The sequence below is a fragment of the Erinaceus europaeus genome, chromosome 23, assembly GCF_950295315.1.
Source record: "Erinaceus europaeus chromosome 23, mEriEur2.1, whole genome shotgun sequence".
Lineage (NCBI taxonomy): Eukaryota > Metazoa > Chordata > Mammalia > Eulipotyphla > Erinaceidae > Erinaceus > Erinaceus europaeus.
The window spans coordinates 13,718,795-13,745,828 of NC_080184.1; the positions used below are offsets into that span (position 1 = coordinate 13,718,795).

Below are 27,034 nucleotides of genomic sequence, written 5' to 3' on the forward strand. Positions count from 1 at the left end.
GGGGATCCATGGGTGCTGTCCATGGTGCTGAGAGAGGAGAGACCCCACAGCCCTGCCCACCCTCCATGGGCTCCCTGGGTGCTGTGCATGGTGCTGACAGAGGAGAGACCCCACAGCCCTGCCCACCCTCCATGGGCTCCCTGGGTGCTGTGCCTGGTGCTGAGAGAGGAGAGACCCCACAGCCCTGCCCACCCTCCATGGGCTCCCTGGGTGCTGTGCCTGGTGCTGAGAGAGGAGAGACCCCACAGTCCTGCCCACCCTCCATGGGGCTCCCTGGGTGCTGTGCAGGGTGCTGAGAGAGGAGAGACCCCACAGCCCTGCCCACCCTCCATGGGCTCCCTGGGTGCTGTCCATGGTGCTGAGAGAGGAGAGACCCCCACAGCCCTGCCCACCCTCCATGGGCTCCCTGGGTGCTGTCCATGGTGCTGAGAGAGGAGTCTCCCCACAGCCCTGCCCACCCTCCATGGGCTCCCTGGGTGCTGTGCCTGGTGCTGAGTCAAACCCAGGCACTTTCTCTAAGCCGGATTGTGATCTTTGAATCCTGCAGCCGGAGAGGGGGGTCTGTGTCTCCCTCTCTCTGTCTCTCAAACATGCACACGCCTTCCGTTTCTCCCAGATTTTATTTTCAAGTATAAGGCTTTGTCATCAGGGCTGCTGGGGTCCCAGGCAGTGGGCAGGGAAGGGCCACAGGCTTTGCGGTGAGCCCGTCGCGTGCCTGGTGTCCCCTGCAAGACACGCCAAGCGGCCGAGGTAGCTAAGAGAGAGGACAGGACGCGGGGGGCTCTGGCTCACATAAGCACACAACACTGGCAAGTCTTCTGCTTGGGCTCCTGACCCTCGGGGGATGCCCCTGGCTCCGGCTGTCTGGCGGGGGCGTAGCTAGGCACTGCGGCCCGGGCTCCCTCAGCCTCAAGCAGCGGCTGGCACTCGGGCGCCTGCGGCAGGGGGCCCGGGGTCTCAGCCGGGAGGGGCGCAGTGTCTCCTGAGGGCCCCTCAGCAGTGGGGTGGGGCTTACTGGAAGCTGCCTTCTCCTCCAGGGAGCCCTCCAGCTTCTCCTCGGGCCTTGGCTCTTCTCTGGGCCCTCCGGGGGGACTCCCTGTCTGGGTCACCTCGTTTTCTTGTGTCTTTGGGGGGTCCTTCATCCCCAGCGTCTTCTCCACCTCCAAACCCTTCTCTCCTGTTTGTTCTGTGTGTGTCATGTCACCCTCCTCGCCTCCTTCGGGCTGTGTCTCCAGTGCTCCCTCACTGCCTTCTCTCTCCTCCCATGACTTGTCACCTTCTCTTTCTGTCTGCAACTTCTCACCTCCTCTCTCCTCCTGTGACTTCTCGCCTCCCTCTCTCTCTGCCACCAAGACCTCCTCAGTGGCGTCTCTCTTTCCTTCCCCTCCACCCTCCTCTTCTCCCCCAGGCCCCTCACCTCCTCCCCTCTCTGACCCCACAGGTCCCCTCACTCCTTCACCTCCAGCCTCCAGCTCTGTCTCACCTTCCTCCTTCTCCAGCGCCAGAGATGTCCCGCTCCCCTTCCTGCCCACCTGCACCCAGCTCTCGCCCCCCGCCTGGTCCTGGTCCCCCGCTACCACCTCCTCCTCCTCCTCCTCCTCCGCCACCCTCCTCCTCCTCTCCTCCCAGCTCTCTCCCAAGGGAATCTCATCTCCTGGCCTCTGGCTGCCCACAGGCAGCTCCTCCCAATCTTCGCTGAGGCCTGTCTTCTCCACCCAGATAAAGGACCCTTCCTGGAGTCTGGGGGAGCGGCTGCCCGCCGGGGCTTCCGTGTCCCCTGCCTCGGGGCCCCCCACCCCTTCCCATACCACCTCCATGCCCCCAGCCCCCTTCACCCAGCAGGGCAGCTCGGGGGAGCCAGCCTCAGGCCTTTCCCCGATGGCCTCCTGCACCAGGGCCTCCACTCGGGCTTCCAGCGTGGGACCAGCAGCCTCAAAGACCCCGGGGTCCCTCAGCCCCGCCCATACCACCTCCACCATGCAGCCCCCCTCTCCAGCGGCAGCGGGTGGGCGGGGGCCATTGGCTTCCAGGGGGCCCCTCCTGGCAGCCTCGTCTCTGAGCTCAAGGGTTGGCGAGGGCGATTCTGGGGACATGTCCCCCACCCCGAGAGGCAGGGATGCTCGCTTTTCTTGATCCGTCTGACCTGGGGGAAGGGGTTCAGGGGACAAGATACAGGGCGACAGCGTCACCGGGGCCTCCTCTTGGGGGACCCCCAGCCCAGGAGCCCCCCACACACACCTGCTTCAGGAGTGGCTTCCAAGAGTGGCTGGGACAGCGGCCGGGGCCCCTGCAGGGAAGGCAGAGCCGACATCAGTTCCTTGCTCCAGCTCACACACCCACCATGGCTCCCAAGCACCCAGGAACCAGGCCGATCGCACTGCCATCACGGGAGAGGACCTGTGTTCGAGCCCCCGGCTGCCACAAGGGAGCACCAGGCAGGGGACGGAAGTTTCATGAGCAGTGGAGTGGGGCTGTGATGTCTCTCCCGCACTCTCTCTGTCTCTCTCATCCTGTATTTTTAAAGAAAAGGTAAAAGTGGGTGGGGGAGATAGCATATTGGTTATGCATACAGAATCTCACACCTGAGGCTCCGAAGTCCCAGGTTCAAGGTCTTGCACCATTATAAGCCAGAGCTGAATAGCGCTCTGGCAAAAAAAAAAAAAAAAAGAAAGAAAGAAAGAAAAAAGAAAAAAAGAACCCACTGAGGAAGGTGAAATCATTGAAGCAAGAGGTCCTGGTGAAAACTCCTGGCAACAAAAAATATAAATAGTAAGAGGTAGAGAAGACAGCCTGCTGGTTCTGCAAACAGCCTTTTCTGCCTGAGGCTCTGAGGTCCCAAGTTCTATTCCCAGCACCACTAGAAGCCAGAGCTCAACAGGGCTCTGGGGAAAAATAAGATGATGATGATAATTATAATAATGTGTAATATCAGCCCCAGACAATAAAGCCTTAGTGAACTCAATTTATCGTTATTATTATTTTAATATTTACTTATTTATTCCCTTTTGTTGCCCTTGTTCTTTTATTATTGTGGTTATTATTGTTGTTATTGATGTCGTCATTGTTGGATAGGACAGAGAGAAATGGAGAGAGGAGGGGAAGACAGAGAGGGGGAGAGAAAGACAGACACCTGCAGACCTGCTTCACCGCCTGGGAAGCGACGCCCCTGCAGGTGGGGAGCCGGGGGCTCGAACTGGGATCCTTCCACCAGTCCTTGTGCTTTGCACCATGTGCGCTTAACCCACATTATTATTTTTTAACCAAGGCCTGGCTGATAGTGGTACTGGGGATTGACCCAGGGAACTCAGAGACCCAAATAGGAAACTCTGGGGGCCGGGTGGTCGCGCACCTGGCTGAGCGCACATGTTACAATGAGCAAGGACCCCTGTTCCCTACCTGCAGGGGGGGAAGCTTTCTGAGCGGTGGAGCAGGGCTGCAGGTGTCTCTCTGTCTCTCTCCCTCTCCCCTCTCAACTTCTCTCTCTGTCTCTACCCAAAATGAGTATAAAGGTGAAATAAAAGTGAGACTTTCGAGGTCACCGCCTGAAACCCCCACTCAGGCATCCCGTCAGCCCCACCACCACCGCTGCAAACACACATTTTTTTAGGGGGGGGTTCCACAGCTCACCAGCAGTTTCTATTTTTCTTTAGCTGCAGGGAGGGAAATTGAGGCTTGGGTGAGGGAGGTGAGAGACCCCACACGGAGGAGGAGGCAGGGAGCCATGGGGTGCTGTAGGGGTCCCCCTAGTCCCACCCCGGCCCCCCACACCCACCCCAGGCCGCTCACCTGGCGCCTCCAGGGTCTAGCCGAGGGCTTGTGCAGGGCGCCGGTGGACGCGGCCTGGAGTAGCTGCAGCTGGGACTGGAGTCTGGGGGACGTGGAGGGGGTGGCTGTGTGGGTCCCCAACATCAGCGGACACCCCCCCACACACACACATTCTACCGCCTCCCTGGAGGTCCCCGCAACCCCACTCACGTGAACAGACTGTCTTCAAGGTGGCGAATTCGCACCTGAGCCCTATGATCTTGGGGGGGCTGGGGGTCCTCCGAGAGGGGCCCCTGCTGCTTGGGGCCCTCGGCTGCCCCGTCCATCAGCCAGCGCTCACGAAGATTCTTCCTCTGGGGATACAGAAGGGAACCCCAGGTGGGCTGACTGAAGCCCCCCTCCCCATAAACTGGGGTCCCTTCCCGAGGAATCCCCAAACCCTGAGATGGGACTTTTTTTTCCTTTCAAACACAGGACACCCCCAAAGGTAAAGCTGGTGTCCCTCACAACCCCCACTGCGGGACAGACACAGGGTCCTCCGGATTCTCTGCAGGAGACAGACAGAGGGTCCCCCAGCTCCAGCACCGCCCCCCCCATCTGGGAAAGGTCCTACTGCCCCAGAGTTGGAAGCATGCCCATCCCATGTCACAGAGGATCAGTGGCCCCCAGAACCAGCTTTCACAGACACCCCAACCCCAGCTTCCTGGTTCTGGAAGGGGGACGCCCCTGTACACACGGGGTCTAGGAACTAGCTCTCCTGACAGCCACCCCAGCCACCCAATTCCCTCAGCGCCCCCCAGTCCCCCAAATACCTCAGCACAGCACAGCCCCCTCCAGTACCCCCCTAACTCCCCATTCCCCCAGTCCCCTAGCACCCTCCAGTACCCCCCAGTACCCCGAGCTCCCTAGACCCTTCCAGCACCCACTTTCCCCCACCTCTTAGCCAACTCTAGTCCCCCAGTCCTCCCAGCACCCCCAGTCACCTCAGTCCCCCCAGCCTACTAGTCCCATCCAGCCCCCCCAGCTCCCTTCAGTCCCTACAACCCCCTAACCTCCTCCAGTTCCCGAGCCCCCAGCCACCAGCTGCCTCCAGTCCCCCCAGCCCCCTAACCCCCACCAGTCCCCCCAGCCCCCAGCCCCCTCCAGGCCCCCCAACCTCCCAGCCCCCTCCAATCCCCCAGCCCCCAGCCCGCTCCAGTCCCCCCAGCCTCCCAGCCCCTTCCAGGCCCCCAGCCCCCCAGCCCCCTCCAATCCCCCCAGCCTCCTAACCCCCTATAGTCCCCCCAGCCCCCAGCCCCCTAACCCCCTCCAGTCCCACCAGCCACCAGCCCCCTCCAGTCCCCCCAGCCCCCTCCAATCCCCCCAGCCCCCTAACCCCCTATAGTCCCCCCAGCCCCCAGCCCCCTAACCCCCTCCAGTCCCACCAGCCACCAGCCCCCTCCAGTCCCCCCAGCCCCCAGCCCCCTCCAGTCCCCCAGCCCCCTAACCCCCTCCAGTCCCCCTAGCCCCCAGCCCCCTAACCCCCTCCAGTCCCCCTAGCCCCCAGCCCCCTAACCCCCTCCAGTCCCACCAGCCCCCAGCCCCCTCGAATCCCCCCAGCCCCCTCGAATCCCCCCAGCCCCCAGCCCCCTAACCTCCAGTCCCACCAGCCCCCCAACCTTGAGTCGCTCCACGCGAAGCTTCTCCTCCTCCAGCTCCCGGCGCGCCGCCCGGATTCCCTCCTGCAGACGCCGCTTCTCCTGCGCACAGCAGCCGGTTGCCCCCCCGCGCCCCCTTTCCCGCGGGGTCCCGGCTCCAGCCTCGGGAGGGCGGCGGCGCTGACTCAGCAGCGCGGGGGCGGGGCGGGGCGGGGCGCTGCGGAGGCGGGGGGGGGGAGGGTCTGGGGGCGGGGGGAGCCCCAGGTTCTGGGGTTCAGAGAAGTGAGGGTCTAGGATGGGGGTCCCCGGGGCGGGGAGGGGGCTGAGCAGTCATGAGTGACCAGAGAGACTGGGGTGTCAAGGTGGAGCTCAGGGGTGGGGTGCGTGTGGGGGGTGGATATTGGGGTTCAGAGAGATGGAAATTGGTGTAGGCATTGAATATTGGGGTTCAGAAAGATGGGGACAGGTATGGGGTGGATATCGGGGTCCAGAGAGATGGGGACAGGTATGGGGTGGATATTGGGGTTCAGAGAGATGGGGATAGGTATGGGGTGGATATTGGGGTTCAGAGAGATCGGGATAGGTATGGGGTGGATATTGGGGTCCAGATAGATGGGGAATAGGTTTAGGCAGTGAATATTGGAGTTCAGAGAGATGGGGAATAGGTTTAGACATTGAATATTGGGGTTCAGAGAGATGGGGACAGGTATGGGGTAGATATCGGGGTTCAGAGAGATGGGGACAGGTATGGGGTGGATATTGGGGCTCAGAGAGATGGGGAATAGGTGTAGGCATTGAATATTGGGGTTCAGAGAGATGGGGAACATCTGAGGATTGGATGATGGGGTACTGGTAGGAATGGACTATTGGGGTTCGGTGACGGGGTGCAGGGACACGGTTAAATAATTAGGTTCAGAAAGACGCGGTGGGTTTTGATTGAATAATGGGGATTGAGACACGTGGCCATCAGATGTGGGGTTGGCTCATGGGGCTCACTGGACAATGGGGGCAGGAGAGTGGGGCCCACATACTCATGAGGAAATGGATAATGGGGTGCAGAAAGATGGGGTTCAGATATATGGGGCTCATGCCAGGAGTGGGATTATGGGGTTCAAGAGATGGGCTTTAGGTGTGGAAGTTGGGGGCCCAGAGAGACTGGGATGTCAATATGTTAGGGTTCAGACATGGGTGGAGGCCCCAGGGTTGAAGTGGAGAAGCTGGGGGGCCTCAGAGAGACTGGAGGTGGTGAGAAAGGGGGGGTTTCAGCAGGGCAGAGACAAAGGCAGCCTTCCTTAATATAGGGGTTCAGAGATGTGGGTTCAGATCTGGGGGTTCCAAAGATGGGGTTCAGAGAGTTAAGATCCAGATATGAAGGGTCCGAGGTGAGGGCCCTTTAAAATGATGGGCGATGGAATTAGGGGTGCAAGAGATGGGGATCAAAGAAGTGGGGTACAGATACCAGGGCTGGAAAGATGGGAACCCAGAGAGACATGGGATCATAGATGGGATTCAAAATAGAGGGTCCCCGATGTTTGGGTGTTCTGAGACATGTGGATCCAGAGGCAAAGGCTTACAAGTGGGGTGCAGAGAGATGGGGTTCAGATATGGCTTGTACAGGGAAACCGGGGTGTAAGAAGCGGACTCTGAGTAACTAAGCAAGATGGGGGGCGAAGCAAAGCGAGTTGTGGGGTTCAGGTGAAGGTGGAGGCTGACTTACCGCAATAACCTCCAGCCTCTGCCGGTAGAGGGAGCTTTCAGCCATGGGCCTGTGGGAGGGGGGCAAGGTGGGACTGCAGAAGGGGGCACCCCAGTCCCCCAACACCTCCAGAATGCAGGCCCCTCAGGGCTGTTCTGTGACTCAGTTTCCCTGTCTGCAAAATGGGTGTGGGATAGCCTGAGTTTGCAGACATGCAGTGCTGTATGAAAGTTTATTTAGAGCGAGAGAGGGAAAGAGAAGTGGTCTGGGAGGTGGCTCGGTGGGTAAAGTGTCGGACTCTCAAGCTTGAGGTCCTGAATTCAATCCCTGGCAGCACCTGGACCACAGTGATGTCTGATTCTTTCTCATGAAGAAATAAATAAAATGTTGTGTTTTTTTTTCCACTCTCATGCCTAAGACTCCAAAACCCCAGGTTCAATCCCCTGCACCACCATAAGCCAGAGCTGAACAGTGCCCTGGTTAAAAAAAAAAAAGGGGGGGGGGGAGTCGGGCGGTAGCGCAGCGGGTTAAGTGCACTTCGTGCAAAGCACAAGGACTGACAGGCATAAGCATCTCAGTTCGAGCCCCCGGCTCCCCAGGGGCTCCCCACCTGCAGAGGAGTCGCTTCCCAGGCGGTGAAGCAGGTCTGCAGGTGTCTGTCTGTCTCTCCCCGTCTCTGTCTTCCCCTCCTCTCTCCATTTCTCTCTGTCCTATCCAATAACAATGACAATAATATCTACAACAATAAAACAACAAGGGCAACAAAAAGGAATACACAGATAAATAAAATATAAAAAAAGAAAAGAAAGGAAAAAGTACATCATTACCTTTATTTACTTATTGGATAAAGACAGCCAGAAATTGAGAGGGGAGAGGGAGACAGAGAGGGAGAGAGACAGAGAGACACCTGCAGCCCTGCTCCACCACTCGCAAAGCCTTCCCCCAGCAGGTGGGGACCGAGGGCTCAAACCCGGGTCCTTGCGCTCTGTAACATGTGCGCTCAGCCAGCTGTGCCACCACGTGCCCCCCACCTCCCTCTTTCTTTCTTTCTTTTGTTCTTTCTTTCTTTCTTTCTTTTCTTTTCTTTCCTTTTCTTTCTTTCTTTTTTTTTTAGCTGGAGCCCTGCTCAGCTCTAGCTGATGGTGGTGCAGAGAACTGAACCTTTGGAGCCTCAGGTATGGGAGTCTCTTTGCATAGCCATGAGGCTATCTCCCCCTGCCTGCCCCTCTCTTTCTTTCTGTCTCCCCTTCCCTCTTGATTTCTTTTTTTTCTTTAAAGATATTATTTATTTATGAGTAAGATGGGAGGAGAGAGAAAGAACCAGACATTACCCTGGCACATGTGCTGCCGGGGATCGAACTCGGGACCTCATGCTTGAGAGTCCAAAGCTTTACCACTGCGCCACCTCCCAGACCACCCCTCTTGCTTTCTGTCTGTATTTAATGTATGAATGAAACATATATATATATTCTGCCAGGAGCAGTGAAATTGTGCACCCACAGAACCCCAAAAAGCCCTAGTGGCAAAATAAAATAAAGTAACATAAAATAAAATAAGAATAAATTAACAGAGATCAAACCCCCGGGACCCCAGGGCCTAGGCAGGTAGGTCATGCACTCTGACAGCTGAGCTGTGTCTCACACACTTTCTGCCCCCCCCCAAACCCCACCCAGGAACCTAATGGGGACAGGGTGTGGTCCCTGGCTTTGGGTCAGCCCTCACCATGGCAACCGCCCCCCCACACCATGGACAAAGGTCAAGGGGCACACTGATCTCCTCTGCTGGGCAGAGGGGGTGGGGAGGCGGGTGGCCTGGAAAGTTTAACTTGAGCTCCCTCCTCCCTCCCTCTCCCGCCTCACCTCCTCCTCTTTCTTCCTCCACCTCCTCTGGCCTTCTCTCGCCATCCTCCTCCTTCCCCTCATCCTCCCCCCAGGACTCCCAGCTCCCCCGCCATGGGAGAAGGCATCTATTTAAGGCCCTGAGTGTCTGCACAGCCTTCCGCCCTTAATGGACCCACGGAGAAAAGCAAATCGGTGTAGACTGTGGGAAAGGCTTCCGGTCGCAGAACTCGGCAGACGGACGGAACGCACTTCTCCGGCAGAACCCTGTCTGACACCCCATGGGAGACACCATGGGGCCGGGAGAGACTCCCGCTGTTAGTGATGGGGGTCTCTCACCCTCTCTCTTTCTCCCTCTTTTCCTCTGAATTAAAAAAAAATAGTAGTAGTAGTGATTAATAATTTTGTCCCAAAGATCCTGGGTATAAGAACTCCCTCCCCCCATTGGGGAAACTGTGGCTTAGAAAGAGAAGACCCCACAGCCGGTGTCTAAGCTCCCGTGGAGAAGGGGGTGCAGTCTGCCACCCCGGAGGGCAGAGATCAGCCTTGGCGGGGTCCCCAGTATCACCCGGGATGGGTGGGGGGGCTGTAGTCTGGCTCCACAAGGCTCAGTGCCCCCCTCCCCATCCCACCCCAAGATGGTAATCTCTAGACTTGGGGTGGAGGGGATCGGCTTTCCATGGGAGGCAACCGGGCTCGCAGCCTGGAGGGGCGAGGAGTTGGGGTCCCCTGGCACCCCCTGCCACTGGGAGAAGCTCACACTGTGCCAAGCCCTGTGCCCCCCCGGGAGGCACTAGGTTACAGAAGGGGACAGCCTGCTAATTCTTGTTCACTTTCGGTGGCGCCCTGATTCTGCCCACTGACCACCCCCCCCCAAACCCTTAGCCTCCGAACCCCCTTCTGTGGAGCCCTGCTTCTCCCCAGCCTGGCTTGGGGGGTCCTGTGGAAAAAGTGGGGGCTCCCCCCATTTGAGTGGGCTAGAGTGGGACAGGGGAGAGCTTGGGACAGACTTGGGAGGTGGATTGGTTGTCCTGGGTCCTGGTCCTCCCTCCTGGGGACGCTGGGGTCCCCTGGCAGGACCCTGGGTCCTTTCCCCACCATCCTCACCCCACCAGGACTTACATGAATGTGGCCGGAGCCCACAGTTGGCTTTCCAAAGCCATCTCGGTCCCCGTGCCCCAAGGTGCCACTGGTGTGGGGGTGGGGGGCCTCGGGAGACAGACAGACAGCAGGTATGGCTGTTTTGGGCTGCGAGGGAGGCAGGCGCTGGGGGCCTCACCACCGGCCCTTTCCTGCCAGAGAGACTATCAGCTGTCCTGATCAATTATTCACCAGCTGGCCCAGGCTCCTACCTGCTGGCCTCACAGCGAGGGGGGAGGCTCCAGTCCTCCCCTCCCACCTCCAAAGACCACAGCACCTGGAGATGTCTAGTCCACCTGCCCAACTGGAGAGGGGTCGACACATTCAAGCCCCCCACCCCACGCTCTTTGTGGGGACTTACTGACGTGCTCAACCTGGTTTTGGGGGGGTGTCTAATTTTGTTTTGGGGAAGACGCTGAACTCTGGAGAAGCACTCTGGGGTGGGGGAGGACCTGGACTCAGTTTATTCCTCTGTGGAACACTGGAAGAGGATCGTGGCAGGTGGTGAGGACGGTCCTAAAGGGTACCCTGCTCCCCTGTGCCTGGTGCTTGAAGCCAGGGCCTTTACTGGGTGAGCCATCTCCTGGCCAATTGTTGTTGTTGTTATTCCCAGAGCCCTGCTCAGCTCTGCCTGATGGTGGTGCTGGGAATTAAACCTGGGATCTCAGAGCCTCAGGCTGAAGGGTCTGTTTGCAGAATCTCTGTGTTGTCTCCCCAACATGATTATTATTATTATTACTATTACTATTTCCCCCCAGGCCTGCTCAGCTCGGCTGATGGTGGTGCTGGGGTTTGAACCAAAGACCTCAGAGCCTCAGGCGGGAGAATCTTTGCAGAAACATGATGCTGTCTCCCCAGCTTTTAAGTAATGTTATTAACCTTTCATCATATTTTTATTTTAATTAGAAACACACAAGGGAGTCGGGCGGTAGCGCAGCGGGTTAAGCGCATGTGGCGCAAAGTGCAAGGACCGGCATAAAGATCCCGGTTCGAGCCCCCGGCTCCCCACCTGCAGGGGAGTCGCTTCCCAGGTCTGCAGGTGTCTGTCTTTCTCTCCCTCTCTCTGTCTTCCCCTCCTCTCTCCGTTTCTCTCTGTCCTGTCCAACAATAACGAGGGAAAAAATGGCCTCCAGAAGCAGTGGATTCATAGTGTAGGCACCGAGCCCCAGTGATAACCCTGGGGGACATATGCATGCATATATCATTGGATAGAGACAGAGAGAAATTGAGAGGGGGAGGGGAGATAGAGAGGGGGAGAGACAGGGCAGGGGTAGATAGCATAATGGTTCTGCAAAGAGACTCTCCTTTCTGAGGCTCCAAAGTCCCAGGTTCAATCCCCTGGACCATCATCACCAGAGTTGAGCAGGGCTCTGGTTAAAAATAAATAAATGAAATTAAAAAAATTAAAAATTAAAAATAAATAAAAAATTTAAAAAGAGAGAGACACAGAGTGACACCTGTAGCCCTGCTCCACTGCAGATGAAGCTTCTCCCCTGCAGGTAGGGACTGGAGGTTTGCACCCCGGTCCTTGTGTACTGTAATGTCAGCACTCAGTCAGGTGTGCCATTGCCTGGCCCTCAAAATAATTTGATATATTTTCCTTTTGTTGCCATTGTTGTTTTTTCATTGTTGTAGTTATTATTATTGTTGTTATTGCTGTCATTGTTAGATAGGACAGAGAGAAATGGAGAGAGGAGGGGAAGACAGAGAGGGGGAGAGAAAGACAGACACCTGCAGACCTGCTTCACCGCCTGGGAAGCAACTCCCCTGCAGGTGGGGAGCCGGGGGCTCGAACCAGGATCCTTACTCTGGTCCTTGCGCTTTGCGCCACCTGCGCTTAACCCGCTGTGCTACCGCCCGACTCCCTATTATTTTTAATATTTATTTATTCTCTTTTGTTGCCCTTGTTGTTTTATTATTGTAGTTCTTATTGCTGTTGTTGATGTCGTTGTTGTTGGCTAGGACAGAGAGAAATGGAGAGAGGAGGGGAAGACAGAGAGGGGGAGAGAAAGACAGACACCTGCAGACCTGCTTCACCACCTGGAAAGCGACTCCCCTGCAGGTGGGGAGCCGGGGGCTCGAACCAGGATCCTTATGCCGGTCCCTGTGCTTTGTGCCACGTGAGCTTAACCCGCTGCGCTACCGCCCGATTCCCTTATTTGTTTTATTTTAATGAGAGACATATGGAGAAAGATGCAGAGACCCAGAGCCCAGAGTCCTGCTGAGCTCTAGCTGCTGGGGTGCTGGGGATTGAACCTGGGACCTCAGAGCCTCAGGCAGGAGAATCTTTTGCAGAACGCCTGTGCTGGCTGCCTAGTTCTTAATGAATGAATGAATTTTGCCAACAGGATTATTGCTGGGATCTATCACCTGGATCCTGCTGACTCTTTCTCTCTGTCTTCATCCCATGGACAGAGAGAAATCAAGAGGGAGGGCAGACAGAGAGGGAGAGACAGAGAGACACCTACAGCCCTGATCCGCCTCTCACGAAGCTTCCCCTTGCAGGTGGGGACCGGGGGCTTGAGCCCAGGTCTCTGTTCTTCGTGACAGGTGCACCCAATAAATCTAACAAGTTAGAAAAAGAAAAGGGTGGGTTAGAGCATAAAGATTTGCGTAGCCAAGGTCTAAAGTTCAATCCCCAGCAGCCAGAAATGAGTAGAGCTCTGGTCTCCCTTTTTAAATTTATTTTTATTTATTCATTGGATAAAGACAGCCAGAAATTGAGAGTAAAGTGGAGGGAAGGAGGGAGAGAGAGAGAGAGAGGGAGAGGGAGGGAGAGAGGGAGAGAGGGAGGGAGGGAGAGAGAGAGAGGGAGAGAGCAACCTGCAGCCCAGCTTCACCACTCTTAAAGGCTCACCCCTGAAGGCGGCGACTGGGGGTTTGAACCCGGGTCCTTGCACATTGTAACATGTGCGCTCAGCCAGGTGCACCGCCACCTGGTCCCTCTCTATCTCTCTATCTCTCCTTCCTCTTTCAATTTCTCTCTGTCCTGTCCAATAAAATGGAAAAAATGGCCTCCAGGAGCAGTAGATTCGTAGTGCCGGCACCAAGCCCCAGAGATGAGCAAAATACATAAATAAACAAACGAAATTTAATAAGAAAGAAAGACTCACGTGGCGCGAAGCGCAAGGACCAGCTTAAGAATCCAGGTTCGAGCCCCCAGCTCCCCACCCACTGCAGGTGAGTCGCTTCCCAGGCGGTGAAGCAGGTCTGCAGGTGTCTGTCTTTCTCTCCCCCTCTCTGTCTTCTCCTCCTCTCTCCATGTCTCTCTGTCCTACCCAACAACGATAACATCAATAACCACAATAATAACTACAACAATAGAACAAGGGCAACAAAAGGGAATAGATAAATATATTAAAAAGCTTTAACAAAAGAGAAAGAGAGAGAGAGAGAGAGAAAGAAAGAAAGAGAGAGAGAAAGAAAGAGAGAAAGAAAGAAAGAAAGAAAGAGACAGTCGGTGGGTGGCACACCTGGCTGAGAGTACCTGTCATCATGCACAAGGCCCCGGGTTCAAGTCCCTGGTTTCCACCAAGCGGCGAAGCAGGTCTGCAGGTGTCTCTCTGACTCTCTCCCTCTCTAGCTTCCCCTCCCCTCTCCATTTCTCTCTGTCAATATCCAGTAAAATCAAACACAAGCAAACAAAAGAATGGGGACCAGACATCGAGCTCACTGGGGGAGGGGGCTGCGTCCCTCCCGCTTAGCACACAGTCCCCCCCACACACCCCCTGCCACCTTCTGGGCCTTGCTGGGGCCTCCTCCGTCCTGGCGACCCCCAAGGTGGGGGTGAGGGGGCGCCCTGGGGTGGGGAGGGGAGCTGGGGTGCCCTGTCCGAATGGATTTGAGTGCTAAGTGTGTGTATTTGGGGGGGCGGGCAGCAGCCATGGGCAGGCTGGTCTCTATGTGGTTACAGGAGTGGGTAACCCCAGCAGACACCCTGTGCACCCCACTTCCGGCTGGATTCCAGGGTGCTGCCCAGTGAGTGGGGCAGGGTGCTGGGGGGACCTTCAGCAGACACCCTGTGCACCCCTCTTCTAGCTGGGTTCCGGGGTGCTGCCTAGCCGGGGCAGGGTGCTGGGGAGGACACCCCCAGTAGACACCCATTTCCAGCTGGATTCCAGAGTGCTGCCCAGCCTGGGCAGGGGTGCGGGGGAGGGAACATTCAGCAGACACCCTGTGCACCCCTCTTCTAGCTGGGTTCCGGGGTGCTGCCTAGCCGGGGCAGAGTGCTGGGGAGGACACCCCAGTAGACACCCATATCCAGCTGGGTTCCGGGGTGCTGCCCAGCGGGGGCAGGGGTGCGGGGGGGGGACTTTCGCTTTCAGCAGACACCCTGTGCACCCCTCTTCTAGCTGGGTTCCGGGGTGCTGCCCAGCGGGGGCAGGGGTGCGGGGGGGCTTTCAGCAGACACCCTGTGCACCCCTCTTCTAGCTGGGTTCCGGGGTGCTGCCTAGCCGGGGCAGAGTGCTGGGGAGGACACCCCCAGTAGACACCCATATCCAGCTGGGTTCCTGGGTGCTGCCCAGCGGGGGCAGGGGTGCGGGGAGGGACTTTCAGCAGACACCCTGTGCACCCCTCTTCTAGCTGGGTTCCGGGGTGCTGCCCAGCGAGGGCAGGGTGCTGGGTGGAGACACCCCAGCAGACACCCATTTCCAGCTGGGTTCCGGGGTGCTGCCCAGCGGGGGCAGGGGTGCGGGGGGGGGGCTCCTCTCTCGCAAGACTCCGCGCGCCCTGAGCGGCCGGGGCGCTGCGGGGGGAGGGGGATGAGGGGGCGCCCCGCCCAGGGGCGGAGCCAGGGGCCTCGGACAGGTGCAGAGGCGGCGCCCCGGGCTGACCCCGGCCGAGGGCGGGTCCGAGAGGCCGGCTGGACACCTGCGGACACAGGGGCCCTCCACTCCGGCCCCCCAGCGCTCCCCAAGCCCGGTCGTCTTCCGAGCGCACCCCCGGACATCAGGACCCCGGGAACGCCCTTTGGGGGTACAGAGGGGGCCCCCAGCGGACGCCGGAGCGGAGGAAGCACGTCCCCGAGCCGGGCCTCCAGGCTGGGGGTTCGCCCCGCACCCCCACCCCGGGGCGACCCCCCGGCCCATGGAGACACCGATCGAGCGGGAGATCCGGCGCGGCCGCGAGCGCGAGGAGAGTCTCCGCCGGAGCCGGGGCTTGAACCCGCGGCCCGAAGGCACCGAGCTGCTGCCGCTGCCGCCCCCGCCGCGCCCCGCCCCCCGCGCGCCCCCGCGGGGCCTGGCGCGCGCACGGGCGGGGGCGCGCATGCGCCGCGACATCGAGCGCGAGGCCGGCCGCCAGGGGGCGCCCGCGGGACCCCCGACCCCCGCGCCCCCGCTTGGCGAGCTGCGCCGCCTCTTCGAGGGGGGCCCCGCGCCCGCCGCGCCCCGCGCGCCCCCGCGGCTGCAGGACGAGGTGCGTCGGGCCCGCGAGCGCGAGCGGGAGTGGCGGCGCCAGTGTCACCTGGACGACAGCCCCGAACCCGCGCCCAGCCTGGCCGGTGAGCGCCACCCCCGCACCCCGCTCGCGACCCCCGCAGCCCAGCCTGGACGAGCCCCCGCACCCCAGTCGGGACGACCCCCCCGCGAACCCCAGTCAGGACGACCGCCGCACCCCAACTGGACGACCCCCCGCATCCCAGTCGGGACGACCCCCCGCACCCCAGTCGGAACGACCCCCCCGCACCCCAGTCGGGACGACCCCCCCGCACCCCAGTCTGGACGACCCCCCCGCACCCCAGTCGGGACGACCCCCCCGCACCCCAGTCGGGACGACCCCCCCGCACCCCAGTCTGGACGACCCCGGCGAACCCCAGTCGGGACGACCCCCCCGCACCCCAGTCGGGACGACCCCCCCCGCACCCCAGTCTGGACGACCCCCGCGAACCCCAGTCGGGACGACCCCCCCGCACCCCAGTCGGGACGACCCCCCCCGCACCCCAGTCGGGACGAGCCCCCGCACCCCGCTGCAGACATCCCCTCCCTCTGGGGCCCTCTCACTCTGGACACCCCTGCACCCGCACTCCAGGACACCCCCGACTCCCGCTCCCTGTGCCCCCCAACTCTGGGACACCCTTGGGGGCCCCCTCCCCTTTCTCAGTCTCGGAGACCCCGGGGTCCGCTTGGTGGGGGCGCCTCATCGCCAAACGCGCCGGGTTGGGGGTGCACGCTACACATCTTGGGGCTCCTTTCCCGGGAATGTTGGGGTGCCTTGCGCGCTTGAGGGGCGCAGTCCATCCACCCGGGCGGCTCGCAGCACCTTCCCCCTTCCTCACTCCCACTGTGACACCTGCTAGACCCCCCAAAAGTGAGACCCCAAATTTGAGCCCCAAAACTGAGGCCTCAAATCTGATCCCCAAAACTGAGCCACCCAAATCCCAGCCCACAAAAATGAACCCCCAACACTGAGCCCCCAGATCTGATCCTCAAAACTGAGCCCCCAGATCCGAGCCCCCAAAACTGAGCCCCCAGGTCCAGGCCCCCAAAACTGAACCCCCAGATCCGAGCCCCCAAAACTGAGCCCCCAAATCTGAGCCCCCAGATCTGAGCCCCCAAATCTGAGCGCCCCTTCTGCCCGCAGAGAGCAGGGGAGACGGGAAGCTGGTGGTCATCTGGCCCCCCCGCAAGCAAGCCCCGGAGATCGGCCTGGAGCAGGTGGGGGCCCCAGTCCTCACCCCCTGCACCCCCAGACTTCCCAAGTGTCCCCCCTCCTCCCTTGGACTCGGGGTGGGGGGAATGGTGGTCCTGAACACACACCCCCCCCCCCGTCTGTCTGTCCCCTTCGCAGGGTGAACGGAAGCCGTGAGGTTCCCAGAGACAGACTGGGGGACACCCCTGCCTGATGGGGAGACCCCCTCCATGCTTGCCAGGGGGACACGGCGGTCACTCCTCGGGGTCGGGTTTTGGGGGCGCCCAGCGGACTGTGTGCAGGAAGCGCGAGTCCAGCGGCCTTCAACTTGCACTTGAACTCACGGGCCACCCTGTTCCAAGTGCTTTCTTCCCCATCCGCACCCCTGCACCCCAAATCCTCCTTTCACCGCCAAACCCCCTGCACCGCCAAACCTCCTGCACCCCCAAATCCTCCCTGCACCCCAACTGCCAAGCCACCTGCACCCTAGGTCCTCCCTGCACCCCCAAACCTCCTGCACCCCAAATCCTCCCACACCCTCAAGCCGCCTGCACCCCAAATCCTCCCCAACCTCCTGCACCCCAGGTCCTCCCCACACCCCTAAACCGCCTGCACCCCAAATCCTCCCACACCCCAAAACCGTCTGCACCCCAAATCCTCCCACACCCTCAAACCGCCTGCACCCCAAATCCTTCCCAACCTCCTGCACCCCAGATCCTCCCCACACTCCCAAACCGCCTGCACCCCCAGCACCTTAACCTACTGCCCAGCCCATCCCCTCTCCCTCTGGCATAGTCAAATGGGGTCCCCCCACTTCTGCTGCAAACCCCCCCAATAAAGCTCCTTCCTGGGAAGCCCGCGTTTCATTGATTTGATTTGATTTTTTTTCTGGGGGTGAAGCGAGGGAAGGACTGAGCAACGCGGCTGTCGGGTTTCCCCAGTTTGTTGGGGGCGGAGTGGCGGGGGTGGGGGTGGGGGTCCCCGCTTACGGGCCGGCCAGGCCCTGCTGCCCCCTGGCGGCCAGGACGAGCATTGCAGCCCCCGCCCACCCCAGGAGGCGACAGCGACCAGCGACCAGAAACATCAGGGCGGGGCCGGGCGGTGGCCACCGGGCTGAGCGCACGCGCTGCAGTTCATAAAGGACGCGGGTTCGAGACCCGGGCCCCCACCTGCAGGGGGAGAAACTCTACAAGCGGTGAAGCGGGGCTGCAGGTGTCTGTCTTCCACTTCCTTGTCGACTTCTGGCTCCCTCTATCCAATAAAGAAAGATAAATTTAAAAGCTAATAATAATAAAAAGATCTAGGCAGGGGTAGATAGCATAATGGTTATGCAAACAGACTGTCATGCCTGAGGCGGAGGAGGAGAGCCACACCAAGATTCCTTAAAAATAAAGTCATTTGTTAGATAATAATAAAAATAAAAATAATAATAAAAAGATCTGAAAACGTTCTGGATTTGGGGACCTGGGGAAGTGGCTTATGGAAGAGGCTTTGGGTTCAAGCCCCAGACGGACACACAGACACACGGACACAGTAGAGCTTCATACATGCTACAGCACATAGTGTGTCTGCCTCAACACAACAGAGGTTCAAGCCTCCAGCACCACAGGGGAGACCGCGCAGCAGCAAAAGAAGATCCAGTGCTGGGATGGGGGTGGGCGGCTCCTCTCCCTCTTTCTCTCTTCCTTTCTCTCTCTCTCTCTCTCTCCTCTGCTGGATCAGCTGTTAACGTACATGTTTTGCAAACCCGAGGCCCCAAGTTTATCCACTTCCTGGCACCCTGCTCTCTCTCCTAAAAAAATTGGAAGCAAGGGGGCTGCCGGGAGGAGGAGGCGCAGCGGATAAAGCAGTGGCCTCTCAGGCATGAAATCCTGGCTTCCATCCCCGCCATCGCAGGTGCCAGAGGGAGGCTCTGCTTCCATCTTGTGCGAATCAATCAATCGATCAAACCTGCAAACATATATAATGGGGCAGGGCGGTGGCGCACCTGTCACTATGCGCAAGGACCCGGGTTCAAGGACTCCAAGTCTCCTGCAGGGTGGAAGCTTCATGAGCGGTGGAGCAGGGCTGCAGAACCTCTCTCTCTCTCTCCCTATATATATAGGACACTCCACGAGGGGCCACCCCTGGGTCCCCGCTTCACCCCCCCAGAAAAACCAACTAGCTGGAGCCTCTGAATCCCTGGGCCCTTTGGCAAGGGATCGCCCGCGAGGCACGCCGGGAACTGTAGTCTCCGTCACACACCGCCCGCTAAGGACGCCGGGAATTGTAGTCTCGACTCCGCCACCGCCCGCGAGGGACGCCGGGAATCCGAGTCTCGGCAGCGGGCCGCCCGCGGGGCATACTGGGAAACGCAGTCTGAGCACACACACATTCCCCCCCCCCCCCTTGACAACCGCTTCCGGATCATAAGTCCCGTGGCGGAGGCGTAGCTTCCGGACCCCTCTTTTCCTCCCAACCCACCCCCTCGGTGGGCGTGGAACTTCCCAGAGACCTAAAACTTGTGGTTTTGCTGGGTTCCGGTTGTTGACTAGGCGCTCGCTCACTTCCCTTTTGGGGCGTGAAAGCGGAAGTTCCGGCGGGCGTCTGTGCGCATGCGCCGAGTCCATACCGGGCTCGTCGGAACTACGACTCCCAGGAGGCCTCGCGCGTGCAGGGAGGGCGGGGCGAGCGCTCGGAGCACAGTGACCTCTTTTCTAGGCTCTTTATTGCAGCTCGGCGGCGGGGCCTGGGTTGCCCAGGATTAGGGACCCCCGACTCGGGGCTTTGCAGGCCAGGCCAGCAGGGCTGAAGGAACCAAGGGACCCCCCCCTTTTAAATGTTTATATTTGACCCCCATCGCTGCCTGCCCCGCCCTGGTTCTGGCTAGCTGGCTGGCTCCTGCGGCCCCGGGTTCAAGTCCCCGAGGGGGCGGTCCAGGCGGTGCTGGGGGGCCGGGCCGGGGCGGCCTGGCCGGTGAGGATCTGCACCAGCAGGTCGGTGGCCAGCACGTGCGACGGTTCCTCGAAGCCGATTGTCAGCAGCTGCTGGTAGTCGCCCGGTGGCTGTGAGCACAGGATCCTGGAATTGGGGGGGCGGTGCAGCCGGGTTAACAGCGCCCCATGCACCCCCACGCCGCGTGCACCAAGCACCCCCACGCTCCATGCACCACGCGCCGCCATGCACCATGCACCACGCGCCGCCATGCACCATGCACCACGCGCCGCCATGCACTATGTACCACGCACCGCCATGCACCACGCACCGCCGTGCACCACGCGCCGCCATGCACCATGCACCATGCACCGCCATGCACCATGCACCATGCACCGCCATGCACCATGCACCTCTGTATTCCAAGCACCTCCGGAGAGCGCTAAGGTCTGGGGAGCCCAGGGAGCAGAAACCCACCAAGAACTCAGCCCTGGTCATCTCAGCATGCTGTGTGTCCTGGGGGCTGACAGTCAACGTCTCTGGGCACCTGGCTTTCAACCCCTTCTCTCTCTCTCTCTCTTGCAAACAACTGGGGTGTGTATAACTACAGGCCTCCTCCACCGGGCCTGCCACCCCGCCCTGCACTAAAAGCGCCTTTGAGGGCCCAGGTGGATGCTGGCATTGCTCCCCAGGGCATCAGGACTGGGGGGAATCTGTCTCCTCTCTAGCCTCCCTGCTTCGGGTGAAGTTTTCAGACATCCTCAGAGGCTTGCAAGAATCTAGCACAGAATTAAGTATTGAGCGGCCCTGGGAGAGGGGGCTGTGCAGTGGATAAGGCGTCAGAGTTTTATCTCTCTCTGTACTTTCTGTCTCCTGACTCTTTCTCTCTCATTAAAAAAGTAAAATATCGGGTGAGGATATAGCATAATGGTTCTGCAAAGAGACTTTCATGCCTGAGGCTCTCAAGTCCCCAGGTTCAATCCCCCACACCTGCCATAAGCCAGAGCTGAGCAGGGCTCTGTTAAAAAAAAAAAAAAGTAAAATATCAGGGCTGGGGAGACAGCACAGGGGTTCTGCAAATGGACTCTCCTGCCTGAGGCTCTGAGGTCCCAGGTTCAATCCCCAGCACCGCCAGCAGCCAGAGCTGAACAGGGCTCTCCTGGATTTTCTCTATGTCTTCCTCTCATGTTCATTAAAAACAAACAAAAACAAAACAAAATTAGGGGCCAGATGGTGGTGTACCTGGTTAGGTACACACAATGACCCGGGTTCAAGTCCCCACTCCCCACCTGCAGGGGCGATGTTTCAGGAGTGGTGGAACTGGGCTGCAGGTGTCTCTGCCTCTCTCCCTCTCTGTCACCTCCTTCCCTCTCAGTTCCTCTCTGTCTCTATCCAATAATAAATAAAAAAAACATTTGGGGGCCAGGTGGTGGTGCACCTGGTGAAGTGCTCACATTACAGTGCGCAAGGGCCTGGGTTCAAGACCCCGGTCCCCACCTGCAGGGGGAAAGCTTCACAAGTGGTGAAGCAGGACTGCAGGTGTCTCTCTGTCTCTCTCCCCTCTCTATCTCCCTCTCTCTTCTCCATTTCTCTCTTGTCTCTATCCAATAATAAATCAATCAATATCTTGAAGAAAAAACGTAAGAAGTCAAAAAGGCTTAAATAAAATAGAAACTCCCCCCGAGTTGCAGTTCCTTCTGTCTTTGGTCTCCCTCCCCCGATGTTGTCTTTTTTTTTTCTGGGGGGGGTTCAGCCCCTCCTGACGGGCACCTACCAGGAATACAGGTCCTCATCAGGGGGCCCCAGGGGCACCCAGCGCCCGATGGACCACAGCTTCTGAATCTGAGGGCACGAGTTGGCGGGGCTCTTCCCTGTGTCTTCCCACGTGTCCCGATAGCACAGAAAGTAGCTGTGGGGTGGGGCGGGGTGGGGGTTGTCACAGTGAAAGGGGGGTCAGATTCCCCCACCCCAGCTTCTTCCCTTGGCGCAAGGAGGTGGCTGAAGCCTCCTCAGAAACCGCCCTCCAGTGATCAGGATGGAATCTGGCCTTCATCTCCTTCCTCTCTAGTCTCTTTCTTTGTTTTTTGTTTCCCCAGGTGAGGACTTTTATTTTGATGGGGCAATGCATATAAAAGGCCAGGACTTGTATTTTGGTGGGGGGATGTGACTTACCTAACCTGGGCCTAGAGGGCTTGGACTCGGTATTAGAGGCTGTGTGTGTTGAGGGTACTCACTACTCCACATGGGGGTCCTGCCCCCGGACCCCGGGCTCCTGGATGGTCTCCAGGTTCCAACGCATCCTCTTGTACAGGTAACGTGGGAAGCGGGCGGCCGTGTAGGCGGCTGGGACACAGTAGCGGAAGATGGACACCTCGTGGGCAGGGCCGATGGAGAACCTTCCGCAGAAGAAGCAGGAGGTGCTGGTAGGACACGGGGAGGGCGGGGAGGTGACGGTGGGGGATGGACTCTGCTGTCCTCAGGCTGTTCCTCCTCTCCCCCCGCCCCGTGTCCGTCCTACCTCAAGGGGTCCGTGTCATCCAGCCCCACGAAGCCACAGGAGGCGTACATGAGCACCAGCTGTTCCAGCCGCAGCGTCAGCTGCTGGGAGATGTCCAACAGCTGCTCCGGGAGAGAGACAGCCTGAGAATCCCCCGGCCAGCCAGGGGTGCCCCACCTGCCCCCCAAACCCTAAGATGGAGCAACCCAAAAAGCCTAGAGTGGGGGTGTGGATGCACCTGCCAACACCCATGTCCAGCAGAGAAGCAATGACAGAAGCCAGAACTCCCACCTTCGGCTCCCCAGAAAGAATCTGGGTCCAGACTCCCAGAGGGATAAAGAACAGGGGAAGCTGCGGTCCGGGAGGTGGCGCAGTGGCTAAGGCACTAGACTCTCAAGCATGAGGTCGTGAGTTTGATCCCCAGCAGCACATGTATGTGCCAGAGTGACATCTGGTTCTTTCTCTCTCTCTCTTCTATCTTTCTCATTAATAAATAAAATATTTTTTAAAGTATGTATTTATTTATTCCCTTTTGTTGCCCTTGTTGTTTTATTGTTGTGGTTATTATTATTGTTGTTATTGATGTCATCGTTTTTTGGACAGGACAGAGAGAAATGGAGAGAGGAGGGGAAGACAGAGAGGGGGAGAGAAAGACAGACACCTGCAGACCTGCTTCACCGCCTGTGAAGCGACTCCCTTGCAGGTGGGGAGCTGGGGGCTCAAACCAGGATCCTTAGGCTGGTCCCTGCACTTTGTGCCATGTGCGCTTAACCCGCTGTGCTACTGCCCGACTCTCCTTTCCTTCTTTCTTTACCTGAACCCAGCTGAGCTCTGGCTGATGGTGGTGCTGGGGATTGAAGCTGGGACCTCAGAGTCTCAGGCAGCAAAGTCTTTTTGCAGAATCATTGTGCTATCTTCTCAGCCTTATTATTATTATTATTATTAATTATCTTCCCCAGAGCCCTGCTGAGCTCTGGCTGATGGTGGTGCAGGGGTTTGAACCTGGGATCTCAGAGCCTCAGGCAGGAGAACCACTGTTCCTTTGCTCAAATTTATACACACACACACACACACACACACACACACACACACACACCCCTGTGATGATGGGATGGAATTCAGTACCTTATGCCTGAGAGTCTAGCACTTTATCCACTGTGCCCCCTTCCAAGCTACTAAAAAATATATTAAAAGTATTTTTTAAAATTCCCAGACAGAAGAACCCAGGTTTCAAGCCCCTGCCCCCCCCCCCCTGCAGGGGAGTCGCTTCACAGGCGGTGAAGCAGGTCTGCAGGTGTCTCTCTGTCTCTTTCCCTCTCTACCGCCACCTCCTGTCTCAATTTCTGGCTGTCCTCTATCCAATAAATAAATAAAATTCGGAAGTCAGGTGGTAGTGCAGCAGGCTAAGTGCAGGTGGCACAAAGCGCAAGGTCCGGTGTAAGGATCCCGGTTCGAGCCCCCGGCTCCCCACCTGCAGGGGAGTCGCTTCCCAGGCGGTGAAGCAGGTCTGCAGGTGTCTGCCTTTCTCTCCCCCTCTCTGTCTTCCCCTCCTCTCTCCATGTCTCTCTGTCTTATCCAACAACGATGACATCAATAGCAACAATAATAACTACAACAATAAAACAACAAGGGCAACAAAAGGGAAAATTAATACTGAAAAAAGAAGATAATTAAAAAAAGGTAAAAAAAATGCCCTCCAGGAGCAGTGGATTCATAGAGCCAGCACCAAGCCCCAGTGATAACCCTGGAGACAAAAAAAAAAAAAAAAAAAAAATATATATATATATATATATATATATATATATATATATATATATGGAGAGAGAGAGAGAGAGACCCCTGCAGCCCAGCGTCACCACTCATAAAGCTTCTTCCCCCTGCAGCTGGGGACCAGGGGCTTGAACCTGGGTCCCTGTACATGGAAACTTGTATACCACCACCCAGACCCTAAGTCTAGACAAAAATTATTTAAAGGTGGGCCTGGGATCTCAGGGCACCCCCCACGCACCCCCTTCCGGACCAGCTCCTGCAGGGCGCCATAGATGGGGGGCACACTCCTGGCCGTGGCCTCCAGGTACAGGAAGTAGGGCTGGCACGTCTGCAGGAAGGTGGGCATGGCGCGGGCCAGCTGTTCCTTCTGTACTCGGTCCCTGCTGGAGAGAGAGAGAGAGATAGGGGTGGGTGGGCCTCCCTGGGCATGAGAAGGGGCCTCTCCCATCTCCCTGCTCCCCATGATGGCTGAGTTCTCCTCCCACCCAGGGCCAGGCCCCCCGGAACACTGGGGGAATGCTGCTGGCCTGGTACTAACACCTACCTGGGCTCCCAGGTGACGCCAATGAATGTGTGTGTGAATGTGGTTGGGGGGCTGGGGGACGGGACCCCCAGGAATGTATTCCTGGGGGGTCTCCTGCCATTAGGGGGAGGGGGCTAAGCTAACTCGAATTAGCTTTATTCCATACCTGACTCCCCCACCCCAAGTTTAAAGCCAGGGAGCAGGGGGGAGACAGCAGGATGGTTCTGCAACAGTCTCTCCCACCTGAGGCTCTGAGGGCCCGGGTTCAATCCCCAGCACCAGCATCAGCCAGAGCTCAGCAGGGCTTTGGACTCGGACTCTCTCTCTCTCTCTCTCTCTGTCTCTGTCTCTCTCTCTCATCTATTTACTTATCTATCTACCTATCTCCTATCTCTGTCATCAAATACATAAATGAAATACTACAAAGACTCTCCTGCCTGAGGCTCTGAGGTCCCGGGTTCAATCCCCAGCACCACCATCAGCCAGAGCTCAGCCGGGCTCGGGGGGGGAAAAAAGAAGTTATAAATAAATTTGAACATGGAAGAAGGCAGATGGCACAGCTGGCTGAGCACACACGTCACAGTGCGCAAGGACCCAGGTTCAAGTCCCAGGTCCCCACCTGCAGGGGGAAACTTCATGAGTGGTGAAGCAGAGCTGCGGGGGTCTCTCTGTCTCTCTGTCTCTCTCCCTCTCTGTTTCCTCCTTCCTCTGGATTTCAAGCTGTCTCTATCCAATAAAGATGATAATGGGCCAGGTGGTGGCACACCTGGTTGATAGCACATGTCACAATGCTTAAGGACCACGGTTCAAGCCCCAGGTCCTCACCTGCAGGGGAAAAGCTTCTTGAGTGGTGAAGCAGGGCTGCAGGTGTGTCTCTCTCTCCCTCCTCTCTCAAGTTTCTCTGTCTCTAGTCAATTAAAAAAAAAAAAGATGGGAGTCAGGAGGTAGCACAGCCGGTTAAGCGCATGTGGCACAAAGCACAAGGACCGGCACACGGATCCAGTTCGAGCCCCCGGCTCCCCACCTGCAGGGGAGTCGCTTCCCAGGCGGTGAAGCAGGTCTGCAGGTGTCTGTCTTTCTGTCCCCCTCTCTGTCTTCCCCTCCTCTCTCCATTTCTCTCTGTCCTATCCAACAACGACGACATCAACAACAGCAATAAGAACTACAACAATAAAACAATAAGGGCAACAAAAAGGAATTTAAAAAAATAAATAAATAAATAGGGAGTCGGGCGGTAGCACAGGTGGCGCAAAGCGCAAGGACCGGCATAAGGATCCCGGTTCAAGCCCCGGCTCCCCACCTGCAGGGGAGTCGCTTCCCAGGCGGTGAAGCAGGTCTGCAGGTGTCTGTCTTTCCCTCCCCCTCTCTGTCTTCCCCTCCTCTCTCCATTTCTCTCTGTCCTATCCAACAACGACGACATCAATAACAACAATAATAACTACAACAATAAAACAACAAGGGCAACAAAAGGGAAAATAAATAACTAAATAAACATTAAAAAAATAATCAAATAGAACAAACCACAAAGGCGCACAGAACTCTCCCTGCTCCGCCCCCCCCCCCCTCATGTCCAGACCCTGCTCCTGAGACCTGCAGGGGCTTTGTGGGGATGGGGTCCCCCTCGTTCCCGCCACCCCACACCTGAAGAGCAGGTAGTTCTGGAAGTCGCCGGCCTTCTTGAGCAGGTAGCGGAGTTGCTCGGTGACCGGGCTGAACATGGCCTCCAGGGCCAGGCGCACCGGGGGCCCGGGGGGTTCGGGGGTCTCCGGGGAGCGCGCCGTCGGGGCTGCGGGGACGGGGGGCTCCGGCAGGGGCGCGGGGGGCTGCGGGGCCCTCCCTTCTTGCTGGGCTCCTCGCTGCTCCTGCTCCTCTTCCTCCGGGGGGCCGGGGTCCCCGGGTCTCCCGGGGGGAGGCGTGGGCCACTGGGGAGCCGCACTTTCCAAGCCGTCGGGGAGCGGGGGCTCCCCAAACCACGGCTCACTCGCCATGCGGGGGGTCAGCGGGGGCGTCCGGGGGGCTGGCGGTCACGACCCGGGCGGGGGACACACGGGCAGCGGCCTGCGAGACCCGCCGCCACCGCCCCAGCCGACGCGACCGACGCCTCGTTTGAACTTTCCAGCCGGCGGCGGGGCGCGCGCTCCGGGGGCGCGGGGATGCGCGGGAGCGTGGGGACGCGGGGATACTCGGGGATGCGCGGGGATGCGGGGATTCGCGGGGGCGCGGGGATACTCGGGGATGCGCGGGGATGCGGGGATACTCGGGGATGCGCGGGGATGCGGGAATACTCGGGGATGCGGGGATACTCGGGGATGCGCGGGGATGCGCAGGGATGCGCGGGGATGCGGGGATGCGCGGGGATACTCGGGGATGCGGGGATACACGGGGATGCGCGGGGATGCGCGGGGATGCGGGGATGCGCGGGGATACTCGGGGATGCGGGGATGCGCGGGGATGCGCGGGGATGCGCGGGGATACTCGGGGATGCGGGGATACACGGGGATGCGCGGGGATGCGCGGGGATGCGCGGGGATGCGGGGCGTGCTCCCGAGCCAGGGGCAGGGGTTCCCAACGCTCCCACCTGGGCTGCCCCGCCCCAACCCGGAGCGACTGGACTCCAGGACTGGT

General features: G+C 58.8%; 3 protein-coding genes across 6 annotated transcripts; 1 reads left to right on the forward strand and 2 right to left on the reverse strand.

Moving 5' to 3' along the window:
- Window positions 1–601: 601 nt before the first annotated feature.
- On the reverse strand, window positions 602–10,210 carry PALM3 (paralemmin 3). The gene is made up of 8 exons (XM_060182455.1): window positions 10,059–10,210; window positions 7,120–7,168; window positions 5,424–5,504; window positions 3,976–4,118; window positions 3,787–3,868; window positions 2,239–2,287; window positions 1,608–2,143; window positions 602–1,397 (listed from the first exon to the last, which is right to left on the reverse strand). The coding sequence occupies exons 1-8, from the start codon at window positions 10,097–10,099 to the stop codon at window positions 789–791; spliced, it is 1,590 nt and encodes a 529-aa protein (XP_060038438.1). The 5' UTR covers window positions 10,100–10,210; the 3' UTR covers window positions 602–788.
- A 4,616-nt stretch (window positions 10,211–14,826) lies between these two features.
- MISP3 (MISP family member 3) lies at window positions 14,827–17,552 on the forward strand. 2 transcript variants are annotated; one of them, XM_060181858.1, is made up of 3 exons: window positions 14,828–15,579; window positions 16,659–16,732; window positions 16,866–17,550. In XM_060181858.1, exons 1-3 carry the CDS (start codon window positions 15,165–15,167, stop codon window positions 16,881–16,883), a joined length of 507 nt encoding a protein of 168 aa, XP_060037841.1. In that variant the 5' UTR covers window positions 14,828–15,164; the 3' UTR covers window positions 16,884–17,550. The 2 variants fall into 2 exon arrangements, with proteins under 2 accessions (XP_060037842.1, XP_060037841.1); XM_060181859.1 differs by lacking the exon at window positions 16,659–16,732 and having other exon boundaries at window positions 14,827–15,579; window positions 16,866–17,552.
- A 1,844-nt stretch (window positions 17,553–19,396) lies between these two features.
- C23H19orf67 (chromosome 23 C19orf67 homolog) lies at window positions 19,397–26,496 on the reverse strand. Of its 3 annotated transcripts, none has more exons than XM_060181410.1 (6): window positions 26,051–26,496; window positions 24,125–24,269; window positions 22,138–22,238; window positions 21,854–22,015; window positions 21,394–21,528; window positions 19,397–19,766 (listed from the first exon to the last, which is right to left on the reverse strand). In XM_060181410.1, exons 1-6 carry the CDS (start codon window positions 26,395–26,397, stop codon window positions 19,601–19,603), a joined length of 1,056 nt encoding a protein of 351 aa, XP_060037393.1. In that variant the 5' UTR covers window positions 26,398–26,496; the 3' UTR covers window positions 19,397–19,600. The 3 variants fall into 3 exon arrangements, with proteins under 3 accessions (XP_060037393.1, XP_060037392.1, XP_007532512.2); XM_060181409.1 differs by having other exon boundaries at window positions 21,854–22,039; window positions 24,125–24,266; window positions 26,051–26,494; XM_007532450.2 differs by having other exon boundaries at window positions 21,854–22,039; window positions 26,051–26,492.
- Between the last annotated feature and the right edge of the window lie 538 nt (window positions 26,497–27,034).